Source organism: Ricinus communis, chromosome 1 (genome assembly GCF_019578655.1).
Source record: "Ricinus communis isolate WT05 ecotype wild-type chromosome 1, ASM1957865v1, whole genome shotgun sequence".
Classification (NCBI taxonomy): domain Eukaryota; kingdom Viridiplantae; phylum Streptophyta; class Magnoliopsida; order Malpighiales; family Euphorbiaceae; genus Ricinus; species Ricinus communis.
In genome coordinates this window covers 35,981,214-36,007,031 of record NC_063256.1, presented here as the reverse complement: position 1 = coordinate 36,007,031, position 25,818 = coordinate 35,981,214, and the positions used below count along the sequence as shown (strand labels likewise).

At 31.7% G+C, this 25,818-nt stretch overlaps 8 protein-coding genes across 10 annotated transcripts; 3 read left to right on the top strand and 5 right to left on the bottom strand.

Moving 5' to 3' along the window:
• The first annotated feature begins 1,863 nt into the window (after window positions 1-1,863).
• On the top strand, window positions 1,864-3,083 carry LOC8279811 (universal stress protein PHOS32). 2 transcript variants are annotated; one of them, XM_048370731.1, is made up of 4 exons: window positions 1,864-2,176; window positions 2,302-2,429; window positions 2,526-2,644; window positions 2,770-3,083. In XM_048370731.1, the coding sequence occupies exons 1-4, from the start codon at window positions 2,002-2,004 to the stop codon at window positions 2,858-2,860; spliced, it is 513 nt and encodes a 170-aa protein (XP_048226688.1). In that variant the 5' UTR covers window positions 1,864-2,001; the 3' UTR covers window positions 2,861-3,083. The 2 variants fall into 2 exon arrangements, with proteins under 2 accessions (XP_048226688.1, XP_002520471.2); XM_002520425.4 differs by having other exon boundaries at window positions 1,877-2,176; window positions 2,302-2,411.
• A 10,173-nt stretch (window positions 3,084-13,256) lies between these two features.
• On the top strand, window positions 13,257-14,306 carry LOC8279812 (glutathione S-transferase U7). Its single transcript, XM_002520426.4, has 2 exons — window positions 13,257-13,626; window positions 13,775-14,306. Exons 1-2 carry the CDS (start codon window positions 13,315-13,317, stop codon window positions 14,129-14,131), a joined length of 669 nt encoding a protein of 222 aa, XP_002520472.1. The 5' UTR covers window positions 13,257-13,314; the 3' UTR covers window positions 14,132-14,306.
• An 860-nt stretch (window positions 14,307-15,166) lies between these two features.
• On the top strand, window positions 15,167-16,617 carry LOC8279813 (glutathione S-transferase U7). Its single transcript, XM_002520427.4, has 2 exons — window positions 15,167-15,867; window positions 16,116-16,617. The coding sequence occupies exons 1-2, from the start codon at window positions 15,487-15,489 to the stop codon at window positions 16,461-16,463; spliced, it is 729 nt and encodes a 242-aa protein (XP_002520473.4). The 5' UTR covers window positions 15,167-15,486; the 3' UTR covers window positions 16,464-16,617.
• Window positions 16,618-16,775: 158 nt separating this feature from the next.
• LOC8279814 (glutathione S-transferase U7) lies at window positions 16,776-18,413 on the bottom strand. The gene is made up of 3 exons (XM_002520428.4): window positions 17,701-18,413; window positions 17,195-17,563; window positions 16,776-16,948 (listed from the first exon to the last, which is right to left on the bottom strand). Exons 1-2 carry the CDS (start codon window positions 18,073-18,075, stop codon window positions 17,207-17,209), a joined length of 732 nt encoding a protein of 243 aa, XP_002520474.3. The 5' UTR covers window positions 18,076-18,413; the 3' UTR covers window positions 16,776-16,948; window positions 17,195-17,206.
• Window positions 18,356-19,400, bottom strand: LOC112533689 (glutathione S-transferase U7-like). Its single transcript, XM_002520429.4, has 2 exons — window positions 18,939-19,400; window positions 18,356-18,851 (listed from the first exon to the last, which is right to left on the bottom strand). The coding sequence occupies exons 1-2, from the start codon at window positions 19,248-19,250 to the stop codon at window positions 18,495-18,497; spliced, it is 669 nt and encodes a 222-aa protein (XP_002520475.1). The 5' UTR covers window positions 19,251-19,400; the 3' UTR covers window positions 18,356-18,494.
• Window positions 19,401-19,547: 147 nt separating this feature from the next.
• Window positions 19,548-21,089, bottom strand: LOC8279816 (glutathione S-transferase U7). Of its 2 annotated transcripts, XM_015720055.3 has the most exons (3): window positions 20,337-21,089; window positions 20,104-20,219; window positions 19,548-20,033 (listed from the first exon to the last, which is right to left on the bottom strand). In XM_015720055.3, exons 1-3 carry the CDS (start codon window positions 20,413-20,415, stop codon window positions 19,653-19,655), a joined length of 576 nt encoding a protein of 191 aa, XP_015575541.1. In that variant the 5' UTR covers window positions 20,416-21,089; the 3' UTR covers window positions 19,548-19,652. The 2 variants fall into 2 exon arrangements, with proteins under 2 accessions (XP_015575541.1, XP_002520476.1); XM_002520430.4 differs by having other exon boundaries at window positions 20,104-20,969.
• Window positions 21,090-21,219: 130 nt separating this feature from the next.
• LOC8279817 (glutathione S-transferase U7) lies at window positions 21,220-24,043 on the bottom strand. The gene is made up of 3 exons (XM_002520431.4): window positions 23,912-24,043; window positions 21,833-22,191; window positions 21,220-21,752 (listed from the first exon to the last, which is right to left on the bottom strand). Exons 2-3 carry the CDS (start codon window positions 22,142-22,144, stop codon window positions 21,393-21,395), a joined length of 672 nt encoding a protein of 223 aa, XP_002520477.1. The 5' UTR covers window positions 22,145-22,191; window positions 23,912-24,043; the 3' UTR covers window positions 21,220-21,392.
• Window positions 23,718-24,668, bottom strand: LOC8279818 (glutathione S-transferase U7). Its single transcript, XM_002520432.4, has 2 exons — window positions 24,303-24,668; window positions 23,718-24,216 (listed from the first exon to the last, which is right to left on the bottom strand). The coding sequence occupies exons 1-2, from the start codon at window positions 24,612-24,614 to the stop codon at window positions 23,857-23,859; spliced, it is 672 nt and encodes a 223-aa protein (XP_002520478.1). The 5' UTR covers window positions 24,615-24,668; the 3' UTR covers window positions 23,718-23,856.
• Between the last annotated feature and the right edge of the window lie 1,150 nt (window positions 24,669-25,818).

The window sequence follows — 25,818 nt, the reverse complement described above, 5'->3', positions numbered from 1 at the left end:
TTTTTAATTATGTATAAAGTTATAAATAATTATTAAAGATGATAATTTATTTTTGGTATTATATAATTATTAAATTAAGATATGCATTTATTACTAAATCAAATTTATTTGTGCTTGTTTTTCTCTTTTAGAATTTCTTGCAGTGTAGTTAAATCAGGTTTAAGATAATGGTTTGTATGAATTATTTAAATTTTAACAATTTTAGTTATATAAGAAAATTTAAATAAATTATTTAAGATGATTATATATTTAATACCACTAGTATTTTTACTCACATGAGATGTCGTACATATTATAAATATTTCTAGTGTTAATATAATGGTAAAATAAATTATCATAGTAAATTTATTGATAAATAAATCTATTTATGACTTATAAAATTTATACTGAATATTTATATATATATAAATATTCATTTATTAGTGCAGTCATTTTAGTATGTTATACTAATTTCTTTCTTTTAAATTAATATTAAATTAAATATATAATAATATATTTATTTTCTAAATTAAAAATACTAAAAATTAACTTATTAATTAATGTAATATTAATAATATAGCAAACTGCTGTTTATTAATATCATTGTTGATTTAAAATCTTAATGGAATTAGATTTTTATTAAATGAATTGTTAATTATAATATTATATTATTAAATTAAATTAATAAAATAACTAAATTAATTTAATTAACTAAATATTAGCAAAAAATATTTTTTAACCTTATACCACTACTATCTTTCAAAGTAATCTAATTAATACTTTTTGCAATTTTATAAAGTCATATCTCTATGTAAATTTTAACTCTATAGTACTATTAGATATTATTCTTTTTAATAAATTATATTAAATTAGTAAAAGACTAGAGCTATCAATTTTAAGAATATTAATAAATTCTTTTGGTAAATATATTTGTTCCCTTCTCTCTCTAAATTTTTATATATTTTTTAATATATTATATAATTTATTAAGGTTAAAGTATTCACATGTATATAAATAAATAGCAATATTTCATGTGATGTTTATAATATAATAGTTGAGCATTTCGATAAGTAATACATCAAGTCTATAATTATTAGTAACTAATTTTAAAGCCTGTATTTCACACGGGTGATATTTATATTATTTATTATAATTGTTAGTTATATATTATATTTGATTTCTGTTAATAATATCTTAAATTCCAGATATTTTCAAATTTGACCAAATTATACCTTTTGATATATTTTTTAATTAGATTAATATTTTATTATTTAATATTTTATGTTAATCTTGTCTTCATGTTATTACTAAATTTTAAAATTAGTCTTTTCCTTACTATTCTTTTAAGAGATGAAACTTCTATTATTATATTATAAAATTGAAACTTTTTAAGAAATTATACTATGATACTCTTAAAATTATTATATGTGTTTGATAAATATTATTACATATTAATTTATCAAATAAATATTATGACTTCTATAAGAATAACTATACTAATATAAAAATCGGGATAATAATATTAATGCTCACCAAATTTTATATTTATTTTTATTCTGATCATAAAATTTTAATTTATTTTATTTTGATCATTCAACTACAATTTTAGTCACTTTACAAATAAGAGATTGATATATTTTTATTTTTTATTATTTTTTATTAGTTTTTTTGTCACATATTAATTTTTTATTTACAAAGTGACTAAATTGAAATAAAATTAAAGTTGGATGACTAAAATATAAAAAATTAAATTTTTTAATTAAAATAAAATTAAATACAAAATTGAATCAATATATTATAAAAATTATTCAAGATTCCGAAAATAGCAAGACCGAATTATTATTTTTTCTTTTAAAGGAAGAGTGCACCTACAATTCAACGAATCAAAAGACCAAACTCAAAGCTTTATCTCCTTTTCTTGGTGCCATTATATAAAAACTGGAAAAAGCTTTTTCCTTATTTTCCCTTTTGTTGATCTTGAAGATTGCAGTACTTGTTTTTCCATTCTGACTTGAAGAAAAGATGGCAAAAGATAGAAATATAGGTGTAGCAATGGATTTTTCCAAAGGAAGCAAGTTAGCTCTGAACTGGGCTATTACTAATCTGATAGACAATGGTGACACTCTCTATATCATCCATGTCAAGCCCCAGCAAGGAGACGAGTCTCGCCATCTACTTTGGTCCGCTACTGGTTCACGTAAGTTACTTTACTACTAGTACTCTAGTACTACTTCCTCCTTTCATTTCTTTGAAATCCTTTTGGTTTTAAATTTGCAAGTTCAGCAATTTGATATTTTCGTTTATGGTCATGTTCTTCTGCAGCCTTGATTCCACTTGTGGAGTTCCGTGAACAAGAGGTTGCAAACAAGTATGAGATCAAACTTGATCCTGAGGTTCTGGATATGTTAGACACAGTCTCTAGGCAGAAACAGGTTCTGCTAGTTAATCATGTGCTTTATTTCTTCTTGATCTGTTTCTTTGTTTTCAATATGATATTACCAGATAAGAAAAGGATAAATATCAAAGTTGCATAAAATTGAATATAGGTTACTATAGTGGCAAAGCTTTATTGGGGAGATGCAAGAGACAGATTTTGTGAGGCAGTTGGACATCTGAAGCTTGACTGTCTGGTAATGGGTAGCAGAGGCCTTGGTACCATAAAAAGGTATATAAGTTCTGCTATAAACCTGTTACTCAATTGAACATGTAGCTTATAATTGCATATAAAATGAATTGAATTATTAAGATTGACAACCCTTTTTATTTGTTTGTGATTTGGTTGAATCACAGGGTGCTTTTGGGAAGTGTGACAAATTATGTGATGGCAACTGCAACATGCCCTGTGACTGTTGTTAAAGATTCAAGTCCACATGGGTTCTGATTGAAATTCTGAATCTCATCTTGTAAAAGCGACCTATGATGTGTTTCTTGGGATTTTATTACTTGCTTGTGTTTAGTTATGAGTGTTCAGGTTTTCTGCCCAAGTGCATGGACTGCTAAGTCTTGTATCCTTTACAAAGGTTTCATGCCTTCTTGATATTTTGTTACTATTTTATGTTTTCATATTCAACACCTTTATATAATACAGTTTAGCTGTTCAAGAATGTATTTGTGGTTTAGAAGCATGATCGGTGATGCTATTCTTGTGATTTAGTTGGTGATATTGCCGGAGAGGAAAATAATGGGACGCCATGAAAACCCAATTTCACTCGCATTATGTTAAGTTCATAATTTCCTGTGGAGTCAAAGCAAAACAATGAGACATGATGCTGAGACCCAGGAAAAAGAAAAAGAAGGAAAAATTTATAACAACATATTAAATAATATTTTCTCTTGTGATTTTATCTTAAAATTAATTTAAACCCCATTTGACAGAAAGGTAAAAGTACAATTAAGCCCTTAACTTTTACCCCAAATAATAATTAATTACCCAACATTTATTTTAGTATATTTACGCTTTAAGTGTTGTTTTTTTTTTAAAAAAAAATTAGTTCAATTAAATCCAAAAAATTGAACTGGGAAAAAAAAAAAGTTTAGGCTGAAACCTAATCCGGCGGAGGATGGATGATCGGAGGACATATTCCGACTCTCATCAGTTCAAGCTTCGCAATGGCACCGGTTTCGTGGCGATCGAACTTCGTTTGTAAATTGACGGTTGAGATCGTCCGCAAATCTCTCCGGATGATCGGGGGTCAGATCAGAAAATCGGAAGCGGGGATCGTCATCAGAGCATTGTTTCGAGTCCGATAGTGTGTTTGGATCGTCGATCGGACTCCAGCAGTTGGAGGCGAGTCTACTGGGCGATCAAGCGTCTCGATAATTTTCTCTGGCCATTGATTTTAGAATTTTTTGATTTAATTTTATGCTTATTGATTTGTGTTGAGTATTAGATGATATTTGTGAGTCAAAAATAATAGTTTGTCGGACTGCCTGCCGTAGTCGTGATTTTTGTGCTGTGTGGCGGAGTCGGAAAATTAGTGAAGTCTTGGGGACCCGACTCTCATTGTATTAAATTATTGAATATTTGAAGTGTTTTTCTGGCAGACCCTGTACCCGTTTTACGAGGGGTAAATGTCTGTATTTTAGGAGAGGTTCAGCCGGATTTTCAGTAGAATTCTTCCGAGTCGAGATTCTTAGACAGTCAGTCCTAGAAATCTAGACCTAGGATTAATGGTAAATTGTTTCAGCGTTTTGATAAATCATTTTCCGTGATTAGATAATCTATCTGTTTGGCTCGCTCCAACCGAGGCACCGGAGCAGAGCTAGGAGGTCGCCAAAGCTGTGAGTTAAAGTCATATATCGATTATGCACGTGTCATGCATAAATTTTTGATTTGCTATCGTGATTATTTTATTGCAAGTTTAAATTATTCATTTAATTATTATTCATTTGTATCATGCTTTTGATTACTATTCATTTATATATCATTCCTTTATCATTGATTTTATTATTGTATGATTACTCAGGATGGGATGGTAATAGAACATAAGAGTTTGATGAATGTTCCGGTATAAATCTGAGAGTGATGGAAAAGGGTAAATAGGTAAATTTAAAAAGAAAGGATTAGGACTTGCCGTGGTCGAGCATCGCTCTCTGGGCTTAATAGAGTGTGGTTGCCGGAGTAAAGGTCCTTGGTCGAGCATTGCTCTCTGGGCGCTGGCTTATTTGGATACCTAAGTGACTAGACTGGAGGTAAGGTCCTTGGTCGAGTTTCGCTATCTGGCGCCAGTCTTATTGGAAGAAGAGAGCCGAAAGACTAAGGCTGATAGCGAACATTAAGTGACCGGACTGGAGTTAAGGACCTTGGTCGAGCTTCGCTCTCTGGGCGCCAGTTCCATTGGAATGAAAGAGTCGAGATGTTAGAGTTGAGATCAGTCGAGATGTTAGTATTGAGATTGACCAAGATGTGTAAGAAATTATTTTATTTAATTTAAGCATGGAATGACACGTATGTTTTTATATGACTTATGTTTATTTCAAATTAAATAAATGTATGATCGAAGTATATGCAAATATTTTTGGATATATGATTTTAACTCACTCTCGAGACTGACAGTTTCATTTTCACTATTTTTCAAATCTGTGACTGTTAATCTTCTCGCAACCCTTAACTAGTAACCTGACTCCTTCATCATCGGGTGGTGTATTAGATTTGGTATGTTAATTTGTAAAATCTTAGATTCTCCGCAGTTGAAATAGTAAATGTATCAGTTGTAATGCTTTGTAATTTCGGGTCTAGTCTAATTCTTCTGGCAGATCAAATTAATTGTGTAAATTTAATGGTTACGAAATTGTGAAATCAATACTATTAAATGAGATGAGATTTATTTAAGTCAGTGAGTGTCAAGCTTAATATAGGATTCGGTGGCCTTACGCCTACCCATTCCCTAGTGCCAGTCACGGGCCCACAGATGGGGTCGTGACACCTTTGCTTTCTCCTTTCAATTGTGATGTACAACTATATAAAGCTGATTTCCCTCTTTCATTAATATCTAGTTAATTTCTCTCAATTTCTTTTCTATCCTTTTCAAAGACTCTCTTTACTTTAACATATGATATCAAAGCTCTCTCATGGGACCTGATTGAATTAGAAAGCAGCAGCTCTCTACGTGAGTGATTAAAGATGGCAGCAGAAAGTTCATTTGTGCAACCAGCTGTTCCCAAATTTGATGGACACTATGATCATTGGGCAATGCTCATGGAAAATTTTCTACGATCAAAAGAATATTGGATTATAGTGGAAAATAGGGTACCTGCAGCAACAGAAGGTGGTGCGTCAACAGAGGCGTAGAAGAAACATATTGAGGATTAGAAGCTGAAAGATTTAAAGGCAAAGAACTATTAATTTCAAGCATTAGGTCATTCAATCCTTGAGACAATCCTCAATAAGGATACATCTAAGAGCATATGGGATTCAATGAAGCAGAAATTTCAAGGGGCAATAAGAGTGAAACACGCACACCTACAAGCTCTATGAAACGAGTATGAGATTCTCAAAATGAAGAATAGTGAATCTGTCAATGAGTATTTTGCTTGAACTCTCATAATAGTCAACAAAATGAAAGTAAATGGTGAGAAGAAGAAAGTGATGCTGATATGGTCTCAAAAACTCTGAGATCGATGATCACCAAGTTTAATTATGTTGTGTGTTCTATTGAGGAACCAAAAGACACAAGCATCTTAACTATTGATGAATTACATAGCAACCTACTTGTGCATGAGCAGTGCATCAATATGAATTTGAACGGGTTGTCGAAGCTCTTCAAAATAAATTACTAATTTTCCTAAACTAATTTGTAGAAATAGTGAAACCAGGTTGGATCCCAAGGAAACCAATGTAGATAGCTTCTCAAAGTTAAATAAAAATGGGGGAATTTTGAATGTTTGAACCAAAATTATAAATAAACAGAAAATAATGAAGGCTGAATATTAAAGTAAATAAAAATCAATCTTAACAAATTTTCAATTCAAGAGTGTTAATTCCATCCAATTGTAATTATGATCATAGGCTAAAATATTAATTTTTCTATTCAAGTACTTAGTCTACTTATTTAGAAAAGCCGCAACAAATGTAAATTCTCCTAATATAATTTACTCAAACCCAACATCCAAATCAAAACTTACCATTAGTCAACTGGGCACGATAGCGTTCCATATCAACTCAATAGCATTAAGAATAATGAGAATGACTAAACCAACATTAATTAATTGAGATAGCTGCAATTGAATTGACCTTGTTCCTTTATTTCCCTAGAGCCTATCATGCAAGCTATGTAATTCAAAAAGGCCGCAATCACACGCACATGAGCCAGCTCCTTGTTACTTGTGTCAGTCGTTCATGACAATTACGGATCACAAACTCAAAGTTTAACAATAGAAAAATCAATATCAAAGTTGAGTCATCAGTTCAATCAATATTAAAAATTCATAAATAATAAAAATAAAAAATAAAGAATACTTGAATTAAAGAAGAATTCTGTTAAGCACAAAGGCTCACAAAATCACAATTGGAATTTATTCACTCTTGAATCATAAACTAAAAACTTAGCCACACATGGTGAAATAAAAATTCACAAGAAAAGAATTGTAGGGAATAGAAGAAGAAAAATAATAAATATCAAAGCACTCTTTGACATCCTCTACTTGGTAGAACTAGCTTCCTTATATAGAAAGTAAAACCTAACTCTAATAAGATAGTCCTTATAAAAAAGAAATAAACTTCCTATATGATCTTATCCTTATAAGGAAGGATAAGATAAAGGGTAATCTAAATAAATTAAAATCCTAAATACATGGGAGTAAGTTATATTTATCCAGCACTTTAAAAATAAAGGAAATTCTATAAAAGTGGATCCACCACGAATTTATCTTGAAATTCAAAATTCCCTTCTCCAGATTCCAGCAGCTCACGGATTGTAAGGCGTGGTCAGGCCTTATTGAAAATGATCTTCTGCCTTAATTTTTGCTCTTCCTCCAAAAGACTTGGTTTCTGACAAGTGATGCCTTAAAACATGTCTTTAGGCTGAATTCTACTCAATCTTTGATATTTCACCACCTAGATCAAAATAAACACAATTTCCACGATTAAGCGCATTATCCAATCAAAATGTAAGGGAATTAAACACAATAAGTATAACTATTTATGATCTATTAGCTGATGAAGAAGCACAAGCCTTGAAGTTCTCTTTTGGGGAACAATCTGGCATAAGAGGCTGTGGTCGAGGCCGAGGTAGTTATAGAGGAAGAGGAAGGGGGGGAAGCAGACAGAGTTTTGATAAAGCCACTGTAGAATGTTAAAAAGTGTCACAAGCTAGGACATTTTCAATGGGAATGTTCGAGCAAAGATTCAAACTATGCAGAAATTCAGGAAGAAATGTTGCTGATGGCCTTTTTGGGTGCAGAGGAAGCTAATAAAGAAGATATGTAGTTTCTTGACTTGGGTTGCAGCAATCACATTTGTGGAAAGATGGAATATTTCATCGATTTTGATGAAAATTTTGAAGATAGGTGAAGCTATGTAACAACACAAGCTTGGTTGTAATTGAAAAAGGCAATGTAAGATTGCAAGCGGATGGAATGGTGCAGATCATCACGGGAGTATTTTATGTGCGAGAGTTAAAGAATAATTTATTGAGTATTGGGCAGTTGCAAGAGAAGAGGCTGGCCATCCTGTTTCAATATGATAGATGCAGGGTATATCATTCTGAGAAAGGGTTGATCATGGATACGAAGATGACTGCTTGTTTCAGCACAACCACAAAAGAGAAAGTTCAGCTTTGGCATTGCAGATATGGCCACTTGAGTTATAAAGGTCTAAAGACACTTCAACAGAAGAAGATGGTGAATGGCTTACCGAAACTAAAGTCTCTATCAAAGCTTTATAAGGACTGTATGGTGAGAAAGCAGCAAAGAGCACCAATTCCAAAGAAAAGCTCTTGGAGAGCGACACAAATTCTTCAGTTAATTTACGCTGATATTTGTGAACCAATCAAACGCACTTCAGATAGTGGAAAGAGGTACCTGATTACTTTCATTTATGACTTTAATAGAAAATTTTGGGTTTATTTTCTAAAAGAAACGGCATAAGCCTTTGTTCTCTTTCAAAATTTTAAAGTTCATGTCAGAAAGGAATCAAATTTAGTTATCAAATGTTTGCTTAGTGATCAAAGAGGAGGATTTATATCACATAAATTCATAAAATTTTATGATGACAATGGCATTTAAAGACAACTGACAGCTACATATACACCGCAAGCAAGAACAAAACCATTATAAATATGGTACACGACATGCTCTCCACAAAGAAAATTCTAAAAACTTTATAGGCTGAAGCAGCCAATTACACAATACAAGTTCTGAATCGAAGTCCAACACTTGCTGCTAAAGATCAGACTCCATAAGAAGCATGGAGTGGAGCAAAACCCTCAGTTAAGTATTTTTGTATTTTCGGTTGCATTTCTCATGTTCATATATATGATTATAAAAGAACTAAATTAGATTATAGGAGCATGAGTTGTGTGCTATTGGGGGTTCGTGAGGAGCCAAAGGCTTATAGACTTTTTTATCCAAACTCAAAAAAATATTATAATAAGTAGGGATGTTATGTTTGAGGAAGATAAGGCTTGGGTTTGGGATCAAAAGTATAAAAACACGGTTGTGTGTGACTTAGAATGGGGAGATCAGGAAAATAGAGTGGCTAGAATTGATGAAGTGGCTGAAACTGATGAAACTGAAGAGGGAGGTGCAAAACTAGATGCAGATGTAGAAAATTCTTCCTCTGATTCTTCAACTGGAGATGATGCTTTTAGTACAGATGAAGGGAGAAAAATGGCACTACCTGTTTGGATGAGAGATTATGAGACTGGAGAAGGGCTTTCTGAAGAAGATAATGAAGCGTATTTGATGATGTCTATAACTGATGATCTTGTTCAGTTTGAAGAAGCATTAAAAGTGAAAAATGGAGGAGCAATGGATGTAGAAATGGAAGCAATACAGAAAAATAACACATAGGAATTGACAGAATTACCAAAGAGAGTAAAGAAGGTAGGAGTAAAATGGGTTTATAAGACCAAATTCAATGAGATTGGAGAGGTGGATAAATACAAGGCTAGACTTATAGTGAAAGGGTATTCACAGTTGTATAGAGTAGATTATACTGAGGTATTTGCACTTGTTACGCGTATGGAAACAATTCAATTGGTTGTGGCATTTGCAGCACAAAGAGGATGGACTATCTACCAACTAGATATGAAATCAGGGATTTTGCATGGTGAATTAATTGATAGTGTTTTCATGGAGCAACCAAGTGGTTATGTTCAACAAGGAAATGAGGGGAAGGCATATAAACTGAAAAAAGTACTTTATGGACTTAAGCAAGCTCCACGTGCTTGGTATAGTTGAATAGATGCTTAGTTCATGAAGGAAGGTTTTAAGAAATGTGATTATGAACATACCTTGTTCATTAAAAGACAGGACAAGAAAATGGTAATTGTCAGTTTATATGTTGATGATCTTATTGTTTTTAGTAATGATGAGCTGATGGTAATTGAGTTCAAAAATTCTATGAAGAATGAATTTGACATGACAGATCTTAGGAGGATGAGGTATTTTCTTAGTCTTGAATTTTTATAAAAATCTGATAGCATTTTTATTAATCAAAGTAAGTATGCATCATAGGTGTTGAAGCGTTTTGGAATAATTCTATTAATAATCCATTAGTCCCTGGATTTAAGCTTACGAAGGACGAAGGTGGAGTCAAGGTGGATTAAAACTTATTATAAGCAAGTTATTGGTAGTCTTATGTATCTTACTGCAACACGACCGTACATGATGTTTGTGGTAAATCTTGCTAGTAGATATGTGGAAAATCCTATTGAGCTGCATTTGTAAGTGGTGAAATGAGCTTTGAGATATTTGAAGGGTACTATTAAGTTTGAAATTTTCTATAAGAAGGGAGGAGGTGATGAACTTGTTGCTTACAGTGATAACGACTACGCTGGAGATTTATAGAAAGAGCACTTCAGGTTATGTGTTTTTATTGAGCTTAAGAGCAGTTTCATGGTCTTTTAAAAAGCAACCAGTATTTAGTTTGTCCACCACAAAGGCTGAGTTTATTGCTGCAGCATTATGTGCATGCCAAGCAATATGGTTAAGCAGGGTGCTGGCTAAATTGGACCAGAATCATGAGAAACTGACCACTATTTTTTGTGATAGTAGCTTAACAATCAAGCTTTCAAAGAATCCAGTAATGCACGGTCGCAACAAGCATATTGATGTGCGTTTTCATTTTCTTCGAGAGTTGACAAAGGCAGGTAGTGTTGAACTGGTGCATTGTGATTCACAAGATCAATTGGCAGATGTGATGACTAAAACTCTCAAGCTGGATCAGTTCTTGAAGCAGCAAAGACTTTTGGGTTCAAAGGCTGATATAAACTGAATTGTTAGAGCATGCAATTTAAGGAAGAAATTGTTAGGATTTGATAGTCTGGTTTTTAGGTTGTTTAGTTAATAAATCCTGTTTTTTCAGGGATACTTAGTTGTTTGTTTTATTCAAAGTTGCTGAGTCATGGACTCCTTTTCTTTCTCTTCTCAGTTGTGATGTGCGGCTATATAAAGCTGATTTTCCTCTTTCATTAATATCAAGTTAATTTCTTCCAATTTCAATTTCTCTCAATTTCTTTTGTCTTTTTATTTTAACAACCTTTTGCCTAAAAAAATCATTATTTCTTATAGTTTTCTCCCGTTTCTCCCGTTTTTCGACCTTTTGTAAGCAAGCCTATACAGTAGTGAATTACCTTATTATGCATTTTAATGACAATAGAAAGCAATTTTTATTCCACATACTATAAATTAATCTATTTGAAAATTGGCTAAATTTTTTTCCTTTTAAATATTGGATATATATATATATATATTAGTTCAAACAATATGTATAATTTTTACTCAAGTGGTAAAGGGTTCGCTTTTGATGACTGATTCTGCATTCCATAATATTTTAATATTTTGATATATTTATATTTTGTACATTTTTGTTATTTTAATACCTTTACTTATTTTTTATATTTATTATTTTTATTTTAGTGTTTAATTATTTTTTTATTCTATTAAATTTTAGTATTTTTATTTGATTACAAAAACCATCGCCGGATTTTACCCATCATAAGTGATTTTAGTAGGTTCTTTCGGAAAAATCCATTTATTCTGGTGCGGATAGCATGCAGACCTATATTTTTTATTTTAATAGGATTCCTTACTGAGTATTGTTTCTATCTACTATTATTTAAAAATACTCAAATTATTAGTGACTGGACGTTTTGGAAAATTAATAAGTTGTATAATACATTGTCAATAATTTACTTCATATTTTATCTAGCTAATTATTATAAATAAATTAAATATTAAAATAAAAAATACAATTACATTACCTCATAGATTTTTTATAACTAAAAATGATAATCAAATAACTATTATATCACATTACATAAATTTTTTTATTATATTACATTAATCATCAATTACATTATATTATCTTTTTATTTTATGTGGAAATGTATTAAAAGGCCAAATTTGGCAACTCGAAAAAAGTATAATGAGCTGTCTATAAGAACAACGGTAATACGCATTGGTAACAAAATTCTAGTTTATGTTTTTTTCTTTTTAATATCAAAATTTTAATTTTTGTTATAAATCGTTAATCCATTTTAAATTTATTCAATTTTTAATGACATTGAAGACGAAACTCCATATCAGTATTTCATTCACCACCGACGTCACGCTTAAATTTGGATGAATTACTCTATTGATATAAAAGCTTTGCTAGCATCACACTCATTATATGTACTTCAATCAATAGTGCTTAATGGAGACTTGCCTAAAGTTGAATCCTCATACGAGTTAAGTAGCTGCCAATACTCGACAACTAGTTTAGGTCACTAACATACTCGATAGATGAACTACGATTTCACATAACCACAAAAATAATACTACTCCTAGAAAGCTAGAACTCAAGTTTTTATTGATTTTTAAAACCACTCCACACATAAAATAATCAGCACTTCTCCTATAAATACCTACTTAAAACACCAATAAAAGACTATATGTTAATACAACCCTCAAACACTATTCCTTAATCCCATACTTAAAAGGAATCTCGTTGTTGTTACCTTACACCCTTGGTAACATCAGTACCTATTCAGATTATGATATTTTTTGTTGATACGGCAACTAAAATTTCACTTAAATATAACACTAATTAACACATTAATAAAAATCACTAGAATTTCAATATGTATAATCAATTGAAACAAAAATAAAGAATGTAGTACTAAAATAAAAAGAAATAAATTAAAAAATTGATACAATTTGAATATAAGTGGCAAAGCTTTAATACTAAGGCAAAGCTTTGATATCAACGAGCCAATTTACCCTATTCGTTAAGATGATGTAAATTATAAATGAGATGTTGACATGGAGCTCCATCATCTGTGTCATAAAAAAATTGGATAGATTCTCAATAAATACCGTTGTCTATAACAAAAATTAAGAAATTATAGACTAAAATTTGGTACCAACATGTTATTTATCTGGTAATATGAGAAAAGAACTGTTACAGTCAAACAAAAAATCACAAGTTGGTGTGGTCATCAATGACGTAGCAGATCACTTTAAAATCGGAAATGTCAAGAACTTTGAATTCCAACCAAGTTGCATTGTAAGAAGACTTGCTTATCAAGAAAAAAAAAATGTAATTTAAGGTGAATTGTTCCTATAAAGGATGGATAGACATGAATACAATTCACATCACCCTTTTTTCCTGTGTGCAAAGTCAAGTCCAGAATGACAGAAGAAGTTAAGCTACTTGGCACCTGGGCAAGTCCATTCAGTCACAGAATAGAACTGGCTCTTAAGTTAAAAGGGATACAGTATGAATACATTGAAGAAGACCTCTCTAACAAGAGTACTTTGCTTCTCAGTACCAACCCAGTTCATAAAAAAATTCCTGTGCTGATACATAATGGAAAACCAATTGCAGAATCACTTGTCATTCTTGAATACATTGAAGAAACCTGGCCAAACAATCCCATCTTGCCTAAAGATCCTTATAATCGCGCCTTGGCTCGTTTTTGGGCTAAATTCGTAGAAGAAAAGGTAATCTTGTTCTTTTTCTTACATTTTTTTTTTTTTTGCTTATTTAAATAATCGGACTCTAATTTAGTAACCCAATTCAAAATCTGACAGTTTTTAGAGTCTGCTCCAGTACCACCAGAGTAAATTCCGTTAAAATTTTGTAATGCAGATCTTGCAAACTGCAAGCAAATTCAGAGTAGCAAAAGAGGAGGAGAAAAAGCAGATCTATGAAGAACTTGATCAGCAACTAAAGGTTCTTGAGAATGAGTTAAGGGAAAGGGAATTTTCCGGAGGTGAAAGCATTGGATTTGTGGATATCGTAGCATTTTTCATACTCTACTGGTTCCAAGTCCGTCAAGAAGTGTTGCAGCTATCGCTTATCAGTAAAGAGAAATTCCCAGTTCTATGCAAATATGTGGATAAGCTTCTTGAAATTGATATGGTGAAGGAATGCTTGCCACCGAAAGAGAAACATTTAGCTTATGTTAGAGCTCATTTTGAGGCTGCCAAATCTTCCTCCAAATAAAAGGGTATCATAATTTATCATTTCATGGCTCTACAACAATAAATGCTATGTGATCTTTCATCTGTTTCATTTTCGTATAGTTCAGTTTGGCCCTGTGTATTGCGCTGTGTGCTACTGGCTGATGTTATAATATAATATAAACATCATGAAAATCTTGAGAATATTTCACCATCAATGTTCTAGTCATCAGACATGTGTAAACCATGAATGGTGTGGGAAAGACTTCAAAATTGACTAAAATACCTGAATTATATTTATAAACTTTAACAGAAAAATAAACCCTAAAGTGAGTGGGACAGTACAGTTCTTGAATTCAGCTAATTTGAGAGGAAGTGGAATTAGTTGAATTGAGCTGAATTGGGAATACCTGATGTTAACGGTATATATATATATATATATTTCTTTCCCTTTCGTTTCATGCTTTCCTTAATCTGAAAGAACATTGCACTGAACAAATTGGTCAGCAGAAGGTCCTTAAGGATGAGTAAAAGTTGTTTTAATTATTTGGATCATTCATGGAATAATTAAATCCTAAACTTTATACTTTATAATAAATTTATTCGACTGTTTTAAAATTTTAAAATAAATATTTATTTTTTAATTTATTTTTAAAAATATTTTTTGATTACAAATTTTTTGAATATTCATAGTAAAAATAGTGACGTGGAAAGCCGATTGTACTTAATAAAAAATAATAATTATGAATCAGTAAAAATAATTTATTTTAGCCTTTATAATATGACCATTAAAGATCTCACATATGTATATTTTTTCATATATTTTATATTTAAATACGATAAAATTTTTATTGACTCACTGATTTTTGTATTAGCAAGTAGAATTGACTTACCATGTCATTTTCTTGATTATTAAATTTTAGAAATTATTACTGAAAAATATTTTTAAAAATAAATTGAAAGTATAGATATTTATTTTAAAACTTTAAAATAATTAAATAAAATTATTAAAAAGTGTAAAATTAAAAATTTAATTAATAATTAGACCTATGTGTTTTTTACTCTTTTTTTTTTCATGCTTTCCTTAATATGAAAGAACAGTTCACTGAACAAGTTAGTCAGCAAGAATGAGTTAAAGTTGTTTCAATTATTTCGTTAACATCATTGCTAGAAAAATGACATAATTTTGTATAATATTAATGGACTTATAAGAATATATAGATTCCTATTGTATAATTTGGCAGCCTGCAATTCAATAAAATAAAGAAAAACGAAAAAAAAAAATCGGCAGCATCTTCTAAATATCGATACAAGCATAAACAAAAAGTTAAGATCTTCAAATAAAAACCTGACAGAATTATAAACAATAAGCAGGACTTATCAAGATTTTGTCTATAAATGGCACCTACCACACAATCAGAGATGAACAAAGGAAACGAGCTGTGGAAGTTCAAATCTGATCCGAAAATGGCAGAAGAAGTACAGCTCATTAGCATGTGGGCTAGTCCTTTCAACTGCAGAGCACAACTACCCCTGAAACTGAAAGGGGTTCAGTACGAGTATATAGAGGAAGATCTCTCCAACAAAAGTCCTTTGCTTCTGAAGTATAACCCTGTTTATAAGAAAATTCCTGTGCTCGTACACAAGGGAAAGCCTATTTCAGAATCACTTGTCATTCTCGAATACATCGAAGAGACCTGGAAAAACAATCCTATCATGCCTCAGGACAGTTATAGCACAGCCATAGCTCGTTTCTGGGCTAATTTCGCAGATGAAAATGTAAATCAATCATTTCTCTATTCTTTTCTTTTTAACTTTTATGTACCTTTCATAGATTCGAATAAATCATGTGCAAGAATTGAATTCATTTGAATTCTTGGTAATTTCTGGTCTCACTTCTTGTAAAATGCCAATCATTACATCTTGTTTCTTCAGGACAAAGAATTAAATCCTAGCTATTGTGAGATTCAAAATAATTTTTGAAAATTTCACTTGGCTTGTATCAATGTTACTGAAAATTTCTACAGATCTTGCAAACGGCTATCAAGTCTAGTAAGGCCAAAGGGGAAGAGAGAGAGAAACTCTGGGACGAAGTTTGTCAGAATTTGAAGTTGCTTGAAAACGAGCTAAATGGAAAGCAATTCTTTGGAGGTAAGAATATCGGATACCTGGATATTGTGGCATTTTCTTTAGTGCATTGGTTCCAAGTGGCTAATGAAGTTACCCAAATGGAGTTAATCACTGAAGAGAACTTTCCGGGCTTACTTAAATGGACAGAAAAGATGGGTGATATTGATGTGGTGAAGGAAACCCTGCCTCCCAGGGATAAACATCTTGCTTTGATTAGAGATCTTATGGAAGCTCAAAAGATTTGATATTAGTTTTAGGTGAAAGGACAAAGATCATGCTTGTGGTTTGATCAATTCTCAACTTTTAAGTATATGCCTTTTTTTTTCTTTTTGATCTTAATAAACCTGTATGCATGATTTACTTTAGTAGAAACCATGTTTAGCATTTTATTTGGACCCACATTTTGTGGCCATTAGCAAAATGTTCTTCTCTTGGAGGCATGGATTCATTTTCCACATTTATTTCAAGGAACTTTCCTATCCATTTGCATAAAGTTGGAAATGAGTTAATAAAATCCAAATCTTGTAGAAAAATAAAGAGAAGCTAAAAAGAGAAACTTCAACTAATTGCACAGAGCTAAAATATTTGATTAAATTAAAAACAAGTACAAATTGATAACCCACTTTTGGGTAAGATTTTCTTGTAATATTTATTATTTCTCTACCACTAAGTATAGTCCTTTATTGGGAAAACTCTTATAATAAATGTGACTAAATAAATGAGACTAAAAGATAATGATGGTGAGTTATTTCCATGACAAGATCAAAGTTTTTATTCATAATGTATGATAGATATAACATGAGCTAGTAGCACACAACACAATACACACAAGGCAAAAATGAACTACACAAAAATAAAACATTTGAAAAAGTATATAGCAATAAAAATTATTAGATAAACGCAGTCTATCACGTGACGTTTATTCAGTTCTTAAAATAATAAATTTCATGTTTATTAAGGCCTTGAAATAATAAATTATGATACCCTTTTATTTGGAGGAAGATTTGGCAGCCTCTAAAAAGTCTCTAACAAAAGCTAAATGCTTCTCTTTTGGAGGCAAGGATTCCTTCACCACATCAATTTCATGAAGCTTTTCCAGGTATTTGCATAAGACTGGAAATTTCTCATTACTGATAAACTCTATCTGCATAACTTCTTGGCGGAGTTGGAACCAATGGACTATAAAAAATATAACAATATCTACAAAGCCAATGCTTTCTCCTCCGAAAAATTCCCTTCCCCTTAACTCATTCTCGAGAACCTTAAGATGCTGACCAAGTTCCTCAAAGATTTGCAGTTTTTCCTCCTCTTTTGCTGATCTGAATTTGCTTGCAGTTTGCAAGATCTGCATTACAAAGTTTCAACAGAAGTTAGTTCACATTGCCCTGGTGGTACTGGAATAGATTTTGAATTCGATCACTAGTCAGAGTCCAATAAGAAAAAGAATAGAAAAGCAATGTAAGAAAAAAAGAATAAGCTTACCTTTTCGTCTACGAATTTAGCCCAAAAACGAGCTACGGCTCGATCATAAGGGTCTTTAGGCAAGATGGGATTACTTTGCCAGGTTTCTTCAATGTATTCAAGAATGACAAGTGATTCTGCGATTGGTTTTCCATTATGTATCAACACAGGGATTTTTTTGTGAACTGGATTGGTACTGAGAAGCAAAGGACTCTTGTTAGAGAGGTCTTCTTCAATATATTCATACTGTATCCCTTTTAGCTTAAGAGCTAGTTCTATTCTGTGACTAAATGGACTTGCCCAGGCGCCAAGTAGCTTAACTTCTTCTGCCATTCTGGACTTAGACTTTGCACTCAACAAAAAAAGGTGATGTAAATTGTATTCATGTCTATCCATCTTTATAGGAAAAACTCACCTTAAATTACATTCCGTTTTCTTGATAAGCAAGTCTTTCTTACAATGCCGACTTTGGTCTGAATTCAAAGTTCTTGACATTTTGGATTTTGGAGTCAACTGCTACGTCATTGATGACCACACCAACTTGTGTAGAATTTGTTCACTTCTTCCAACTCCAACCACTCCCCATATTTTCTTTAACAAGAACCCTGAATCTAGTCCTTGACAATGTGAGCATTATAAGTATACAGCTCTTAAATCATTGACAGGACACATGCTATTATTTGTAGCCTTTTTTGACAAGTCAATATTTTTATTCATAATGCAAGACATAATTAGATAACCTAGCAGCCGTAATGATATACGGTGGAGATACTACACTACAGAGCAAAGGAACAACAAAGAGGACATGGAGATTTTTATTTCGAGGCAGATTTTGCAGACTCAATGCGAGCTTTAAGATAAGCAAAATGTTCTTCTCTTGGAGGCAGGCATTTATTGACCACATGTATTCCATGGAGTTTTTCCATCCATTTGCATAAAACTGGAAACCTCTCTTCATTTAACAATTCTATTTGCATAATTTCTTGACGAACTTTGAACCAGTCCACTATAAACAATGCAACAATGTCTAGGTACCCAATGCTCTCACCTCCAAAATATTCCTTTTCTTTTAACTCACTCTCAAGCAACTTCAGCTGCTCACCAATTTCTTCAATGATCTGCTCTTTCTCCTCCTCTTTTGCTGCACTAGCCTTAATAGCTGTTACCAAGATCTGCATAACAAATATTCAATACGAATTAGACCAACTTAATAACCTTAATAACTAGGAAAGTGAAAACAAAAAGTAAAATGGATCTACCCTTTCATCTATAAATTTAGCCCAGAAACGAGCTACAGCTTTATTATAAGGGTCTTCAGGCATGATAGGATGATGTTTCCAGGTCTCGTCAATGTACTCAAGAATGATAAGCGATTCTGCAATTGGTTTTCCATTGTGGACAAGCACAGGAACTTTTTTAAGAACTGGGTTGTACTTGAGCAACAAATCACTCTTGTCTGAGAGGTCTTCCTCAATATAATGATATTGTATTCCTTTCATTTTCAGGGCTAGTTCTATTCTGCGACTAAAAGGACTAGCCCACATACCAAATAGCTTTACTTCCTCTGCCATATTTTATTCTAAACTTTTCAAGTAATGTGTGATACAACTTGTGTACATATTCATCTTTCTTTTTATAGGTAAACACATTAGATTCGTGAAGACAGTATTGTCTACCAACTAGTTTGAATTCAGAGTTGTAAGTCATTTTCTATTTCCATGTAATCAAATTTGCCTAACATCAAAGAGGTCATTGATGACCTCAACAATTTCTATGATTCAGGCTTTACTATACACTATTCTGACCCGAAGCCTTCTTGTATGTTGGCTATCTTGTGTAGTTCCTTATATCTTTGCAATCTTTGACCATTTGAGAAGGGTAAAATTCATGACATTAAGACTAATATCAAAGCAAGTGACCATGATGAAAACAGAGAAACTACAGAGTAATTGAACACAAAAACAAAATGCAGCTTATGAATCTAAAAGTACAGATCTACATTTGGAGACGGATTTTGCAGCCTCTGTTGGGGCTACAAAATAACCCAAATGTTTGTCTTTTGGAGGCAGGGACTCGCAGATCACATCTCTTTCACATAGCCTTTCCATCCATTTGTATAGAACTGGAACTTTCTCTTCACTGATCAACTTGATTCGCATAATTACTTGATGCCCTTCAAAGAAATAGAAGATAGAAAATGCCACTATGTCTAAGTATCCAATACTCTCACCTCCAAAGAAATCGTTATCTTTTAGCTCATTTACTAACAGCTTCAGGTATTGATCAACTTCTTCAATGACCTGCTCCTTCTCCTTTCCTGTGGCTGCACTACCCTTGAGAGCTGTTTGCAGGATCTGCATAAATTCTCAGTACTTAGTAAAAATCACAAAGGAGATTTTTTAAAAAAGAAAGTGATTAATGCACCTTTTCGTCGACAAATTTAGCCCAGAAACGAGCTATGGCTCGGTCGTAAGGATCTTTAGGCAAGAGTGGATGATGCTTCCAGGTTTGATCGATGTATTCAAGAATGACAAGTGACTCTGCAATGGGACTGTCATTATGCAACAGCACTGGAATTTTCTTATGAACTGGGTTAGACATAAGAAGCAATGGGCTCTTGTTGGAGAGATCCTGTTCTATGTATTGATATTGTATACCTTTCAGTTTCAGGGCTAGTCTTATTCTGTGACTAAAAGGACTAGCCCATGTTCCTAGTAGCTTCAGTTCCTCTACCATTTTCGATTCTGCACCTTGGGATTTGTAATGGTTGATATACAACTTTTATCTTCTGACTATGACAAGAAACAAAAGAAAAAGGCATAATAAATTAAGATTGTTGATAAGCAAACCTGTGATTTAGCTATATATGGAAGCTGAGAAGCGATTTAAAAATGTTATTTAGAAAACACAAAATTAATCCCTACAGACAACTACAAGAACTCAAGGTACTGTCACTATGATTTTTCATTTTACTTTTCTGTGTATAGTGATTATTTCATTAATTGTATCACAAAATGCATAACAATTTAAGCACCCAAAATATATGCATCTATGAACTCTGTTAGATAAAAACTTCCAGACAAAGACCCCAGTTAGAGTTCCAAATCAGATTTCTTCTGTCTACTTCAAGGACAGCCACATATTAGGTACATGGATAAGTTTTGTTCCCAGAGCAAAAGGTCAATGATGGTTCGTTTTTCTAACTGCCCCACACAGATTGCAAAATATCGAATATATCCAAAATGAAATCGGGTTTATATTCAAACAATTTAATATTTAAGATACCTATGAAATTACTCAATTTAGTTTGTATTTATTAGTACTACTGAGGCCTTTCTGTTGACCAGAGTTAAATTAGGAGGTCAGTACTTAACCAGCAGCTCAGACCTAATAAGTAATGATTTCATGTATTCCAAGTTGCTGGGTGGCTACTCCACCCTTGTACGCTTTTGGCCTTGCTTAGTGGCAATTGTTATCTTCTGATAGAATAAAGAAAGGAAAAGAAAAGAAAAAGAACAAGAAGAAAGAAAAGGCAGTGACTACTCTAAAGATTTAATTATTTCTTTTGCAATTAAAAGAAACCCACACAATGAAATATATTGCCCAACACGACAAGCCATTATTAATTATTCAAGATGACGTAGCAAGAAATGCACCACCAAATCAAAGATACATTAGCTTTACATAGAATCAGACAATGAGACAGAATGTTTTTATTTGGAAGCAGATTTCATAGCTGCAAAGCCAGCTTTCAGATGTGCAACATGCTTGTTTTTCAGCGGAATGCTTTCCTTGATGCCATCTATTTCGCTGAGCTTTGCTATCCATTTGTGCAAGACTGGGAATTTTTCTTCTGTGATGAACTCCATTTCCAGAGCATCCTGACACATTACTTGATACCAGTACAAAACAGAAAATGCTACAATATCCACATATCCAATTTTCTCACCTCCAAAGAATTCCTTTCCTTTTAGCTCATTCTCTAGCAACTTCAAGTCTTGATGAACTCCTTGAATCAGTTGCTCCCGCTCCTCACCTTCAGCTGTTCTAGTCTTGTAAGCAGCTTGCAGAATCTGCATAAAATTTATCAAACAAATCTATGCATGGAGATAGAAGCCTAAGAAGGACAACAAAAGTATAGGTTATTGATTACCTTCTCTTCAACAAAATTAACCCAGAAACGAGTCATTGCTCTGTTGTAAGGATCTTTAGGCATGTTGGGATTGTCTTGCCAGGTTTCGTCGATGTATTCAAGAATGACAAGTGATTCTGCAACTGTTTTTCCATTGTGAACAAGAACAGGAATCTTCTTATGAACTGGATTATACTTAAGCAGCAATTCACCCTTGTTGCGGAGGTCTTCCTCTGTGTATTCATACTGTATCCCCTTCAATCTCAAGGCCATTTCTACCCTTCGACTAAAAGGGCTAGCCCACATGCCCATTAGTTTCACTTCTTCCGCCATTTTTGGATACTGCAACTTCTTGTCTATCTATGAACTAGGCCTTAGCACTGAAGTCATTTAAATACAATCTGAGTGAGAAGCTGACTTTAGATTAAATGTAAATAATACAGGAAATCTTCTATAGAGATTTTAGGAGATTTCTTTAATCACTATGTGAGTCGGTATAGCAGTGGTGATTATGACAATGTCCCCTATATTGGTACTCACTATAATATTATTACAAAACAATCTTTGATATTGGAAATTTGGAATGGTAAGTCTCTCCTATTAAATCTATTAAATTAGAACATTAATAAGAACTAAAGAGCGAGAGAGCAGAGAAAAAGAAGATTAAATCTGACATTAAGATAATCAGACTCGTTAAAAAATATTTATAAAGTCAGATATGCAGCTTAGTGTTGGGCTATGGGTCCCTTCCTAGGAGAAATTTATAACTATGTGTGATATTTTGACCCAAAGTTAATAGCTTCCAAAAGAAACTTGTTTTGTTGTTTTGGGAGAGCAACTCACGTGGAAGAAAGAAAGAAAAAAGATGGCAGCAAAAAGGGGTTTTGTTTTTGGTGAATAAAAATAAAAAAATAGTCTTAAAGATCATCTCCGATCGAAGCTCATCTGTAGTCCGATTTTGCTCAAATTTTGACTGTACGTCTGGGTCATCAGGAGCTTCAATTTGGACGGCTTGATTGTCATTTCGTGCTTTAGATAGTGAGATATGACTGTTGGACGAAACTCTATATTTTAGTGATATCTTTCACTTCTCTTTCTTTCATATGTTGCTAATTATGGTTATCTATTTTTTGATAATTTGAGTATCGATTTGAGACTTGGAATTGGGTTTGTGTAACATTCCTTTTATCATAATAAGAGCAATTGGATGGACTCTTAATTATCCCGTAGTTTTTACTCTTCACGTCGAAGGGGTTTTCCACGTAAAATCCTTATGTCTTTGCTTGACTGTTTATATTGTCCAATTACTTATCTTGTTGTGATTATCTTGTTAGGAATGTGATTATACTTGTTGCGATGATATTGTTAGAGAATTCTAATTTTGGAAGATAAACATTAGACTGGGCATTTGTATTTGTGTTTGGTGATAAACAAGATAGTAGTAGGAAGGAGTATTATCCCAACACTTAGTGCTATCAAATGGAGTGTTCTTTCTGCAGAATTGTAATCTACTGTTGCATCAACATGATTGATATCAAAAGTGAATTTCTTTCCATGTACTTTTTATATTAAAATATTTTTATTAATTTTTATTAATGGAATACCTATATTTTTCTACAAAAAGAAAGGAGAGTGGGTCATAAAAATCCAAAAATTCATAATTAGATTTCAATCTATAAAATATTAACTTTTACAAAAAAAACAAAGTACTATCAGCCCCTAAATTCTTTTTTTCTTTTTTAGTCCCTATATTATTAATTAATTTTTATTTATTATCTTCTTAATTTCAGTCATTCTTAAATTTTAATTTCAATCACTATATTCTTTTAAACATTTACTTGTATTATTTCTTATGTTATATTTTAGCTCTAAATATTTTGAAAAGAAAGAAAATAATATTCGCCCCTGAACATCAATTTGACAAGCCAACCTTTTATTTATTATCATTCAATATGGCTTTGCGAAAAAGAAAGAAAGAAAGAAGCACACGGCCAAATGAAGGAAACGGTAGCTTGACTCAGAATTGTACAAGAAAACAGAATTTTTCATTTGGAAGCAGATTTCATAGATACAAAACGAGCTTTCATATAAGCAACGTGCTTGTCTCTCGGCGGCAGACATTCCTTGATCGCATCTATCTCACAGAGCTTCGCCATCCATTTGTGTAAGACAGGGAATTTTTCTTCAGAAATGAATTCCGTTTGCAGTACACCTTGACTCATTACATGAAACCAATATAAAATGACAAATGCTACAATGTCCACTTGTCCAATTTTTTCACCTCCAAAGAATTCCTTTCCTTCTAGCTCACTCTCTAGCAATTTCATATCCTGATAAATTTCTTGATGCAGTTGCTCCAGCTCCTCAGCCTTAGCTGTTCTAGTCTTTTTAGCAGTTTGCAGTATCTGAATATAAATTTGTCAGCATCAGCAACCAAATCTATGCATAGAAATAGACGCCTAAGAAGGGAAAAGAAAAGTTATTGATTTACCTTTTCATCAACAAAATTAGTCCAGAAACGAGCCATGGCTCTGCTGTAAGGGTCTTTAGGCAAGATGGGATTATCTTGCCAGGTTTCGTCGATGTATTCAAGAATGACAAGTGATTCTGCAACTGGTTTTCCATTGTGAACAAGAACAGGAATCTTCTCATGAACTGGGTTATACTTGAGCAGCAAATCACTCTTGTTGGAAAGGTCTTCTTCTATGTACTCGTACTGTATCCCTTTTAGTTTCAGGGCTATTTCTACCCTGCGACTATAAGGGCTAGACCAAGTGCCAAATACCTTCACTTCTTCTGACATTTCTGGGAGGCTTCACTTGATGTTCTTCTTGATAAGCAAGTGTTGAGAAAAATATATGCAATAATTTCAATTAGTTAAAGCTGAAAAGTTGACAATTTGATTCCTGAAATTACATGTATTCTTAATTAATACCAGTAATATGTCATTGATGACCACATGCATGGATTTAGTGCTTTTAAGTCTTATTAGTTTAGTCCACATACTTTACTATATAATATAAAGCTACTTACCTAAATATTCTCCAACTTTCAAGATTTTAATAATTTTAATTAATACTCATAATGTTTTATCTACCCTTAATTTTGCTCATCTTTTAAATTTTATTTTTATCTTTTAGAAATTATTAATTTAGTTCATATATTTTATATTTTATTTTGAATTTATCATACCTTCCTGCCACTAGTAAAGTGATGTCTATATAGCTTAAGATAGTGTATACATCAATTATTTATTTTAGTCATTGAATAGAACCCACTATTAAAATTAATTCCATTAAAAAAATAATATTTTATATTTGATTTATAAAAAGAATTATAATTTAATTTTTTTAAATTAATCTATTTATCTATCTCTACTATTTCTCTCACTACTACCATTAATAATACTTTTTTCTATTTCTAAATTAATTGCTTATTTGTACGTTGTATAACTATTTTAATTATTTTAATTATAAATAATAATAATAGTTAGATAAAATTTAATAAAATTTCTAATATTTTATAATATTATTATATTTTAAAAATAATAATGAATTAAATATTTTATATGTCTTTTTAAGCTTTTTAATTATTTTAAAATTTTATTAGTTTCTAAAATAAATTTATTAATGTAATAATGTAAAAATTATTTTAACGATATTTATCAATTAAACTATAATATTATATAAATTGATACTATAGATATAATTAATATTATTATCTTCTATTATTAGAATATATTATATAATTAAAAAATCATCTATTAGTTAATAAAAATATCAAACATAAAGTTTAAGATATTATTTTTTGTCTAATTAGAAAACTATTTTTAGTTAATATAATATTAAAAATATAATTAAAAATCTATTTTCTAAAATTAAAGATATTATTTAATTAGAAATATAACTTATTAATTAATAAATTAATAAAAAATAATAAAATTATACATAAATTTTTATATATACATATCAAAATAAAAAATTTATGTGTTAAAATATAATCATAGA

Bases quoted from the DNA above. Each gene is read 5' to 3' on its own strand.
- LOC8279811 (XM_048370731.1), top strand. From the start codon at position 2,002: ATGGCAAAAGATAGAAATATAGGTGTAGCAATGGATTTTTCCAAAGGA. The intron at 2,430-2,525 runs GTGCTTTATTTC...AATTGAATATAG, and splicing joins AGGTTCTGCTAGTTAATCAT to GTTACTATAGTGGCAAAGCT. The intron at 2,645-2,769 runs GTATATAAGTTC...GTTGAATCACAG, and splicing joins GGCCTTGGTACCATAAAAAG to GGTGCTTTTGGGAAGTGTGA.
- LOC8279812 (XM_002520426.4), top strand. From the start codon at position 13,315: ATGACAGAAGAAGTTAAGCTACTTGGCACCTGGGCAAGTCCATTCAGT. The intron at 13,627-13,774 runs GTAATCTTGTTC...TTTGTAATGCAG, and splicing joins CTAAATTCGTAGAAGAAAAG to ATCTTGCAAACTGCAAGCAA.
- LOC8279813 (XM_002520427.4), top strand. From the start codon at position 15,487: ATGGCACCTACCACACAATCAGAGATGAACAAAGGAAACGAGCTGTGG. The intron at 15,868-16,115 runs GTAAATCAATCA...AAATTTCTACAG, and splicing joins CTAATTTCGCAGATGAAAAT to ATCTTGCAAACGGCTATCAA.
- LOC8279814 (XM_002520428.4), bottom strand. From the start codon at position 18,075: ATGGATAGACATGAATACAATTTACATCACCTTTTTTTGTTGAGTGCA. The intron at 17,564-17,700 runs GTAAGCTTATTC...TTTGTAATGCAG, and splicing joins CTAAATTCGTAGACGAAAAG to ATCTTGCAAACTGCAAGCAA.
- LOC112533689 (XM_002520429.4), bottom strand. From the start codon at position 19,250: ATGGCAGAGGAAGTAAAGCTATTTGGTATGTGGGCTAGTCCTTTTAGT. The intron at 18,852-18,938 runs GTAGATCCATTT...TTTGTTATGCAG, and splicing joins CTAAATTTATAGATGAAAGG to ATCTTGGTAACAGCTATTAA.
- LOC8279816 (XM_002520430.4), bottom strand. From the start codon at position 20,415: ATGGTAGAGGAACTGAAGCTACTAGGAACATGGGCTAGTCCTTTTAGT. The intron at 20,034-20,103 runs GTGCATTAATCA...GAATTTATGCAG, and splicing joins CTAAATTTGTCGACGAAAAG to ATCCTGCAAACAGCTCTCAA.
- LOC8279817 (XM_002520431.4), bottom strand. From the start codon at position 22,144: ATGGCGGAAGAAGTGAAACTAATGGGCATGTGGGCTAGCCCTTTTAGT. The intron at 21,753-21,832 runs GTAATCAATAAC...AATTTTATGCAG, and splicing joins TTAATTTTGTTGAAGAGAAG to ATTCTGCAAGCTGCTTACAA.
- LOC8279818 (XM_002520432.4), bottom strand. From the start codon at position 24,614: ATGTCAGAAGAAGTGAAGGTATTTGGCACTTGGTCTAGCCCTTATAGT. The intron at 24,217-24,302 runs GTAAATCAATAA...ATTTATATTCAG, and splicing joins CTAATTTTGTTGATGAAAAG to ATACTGCAAACTGCTAAAAA.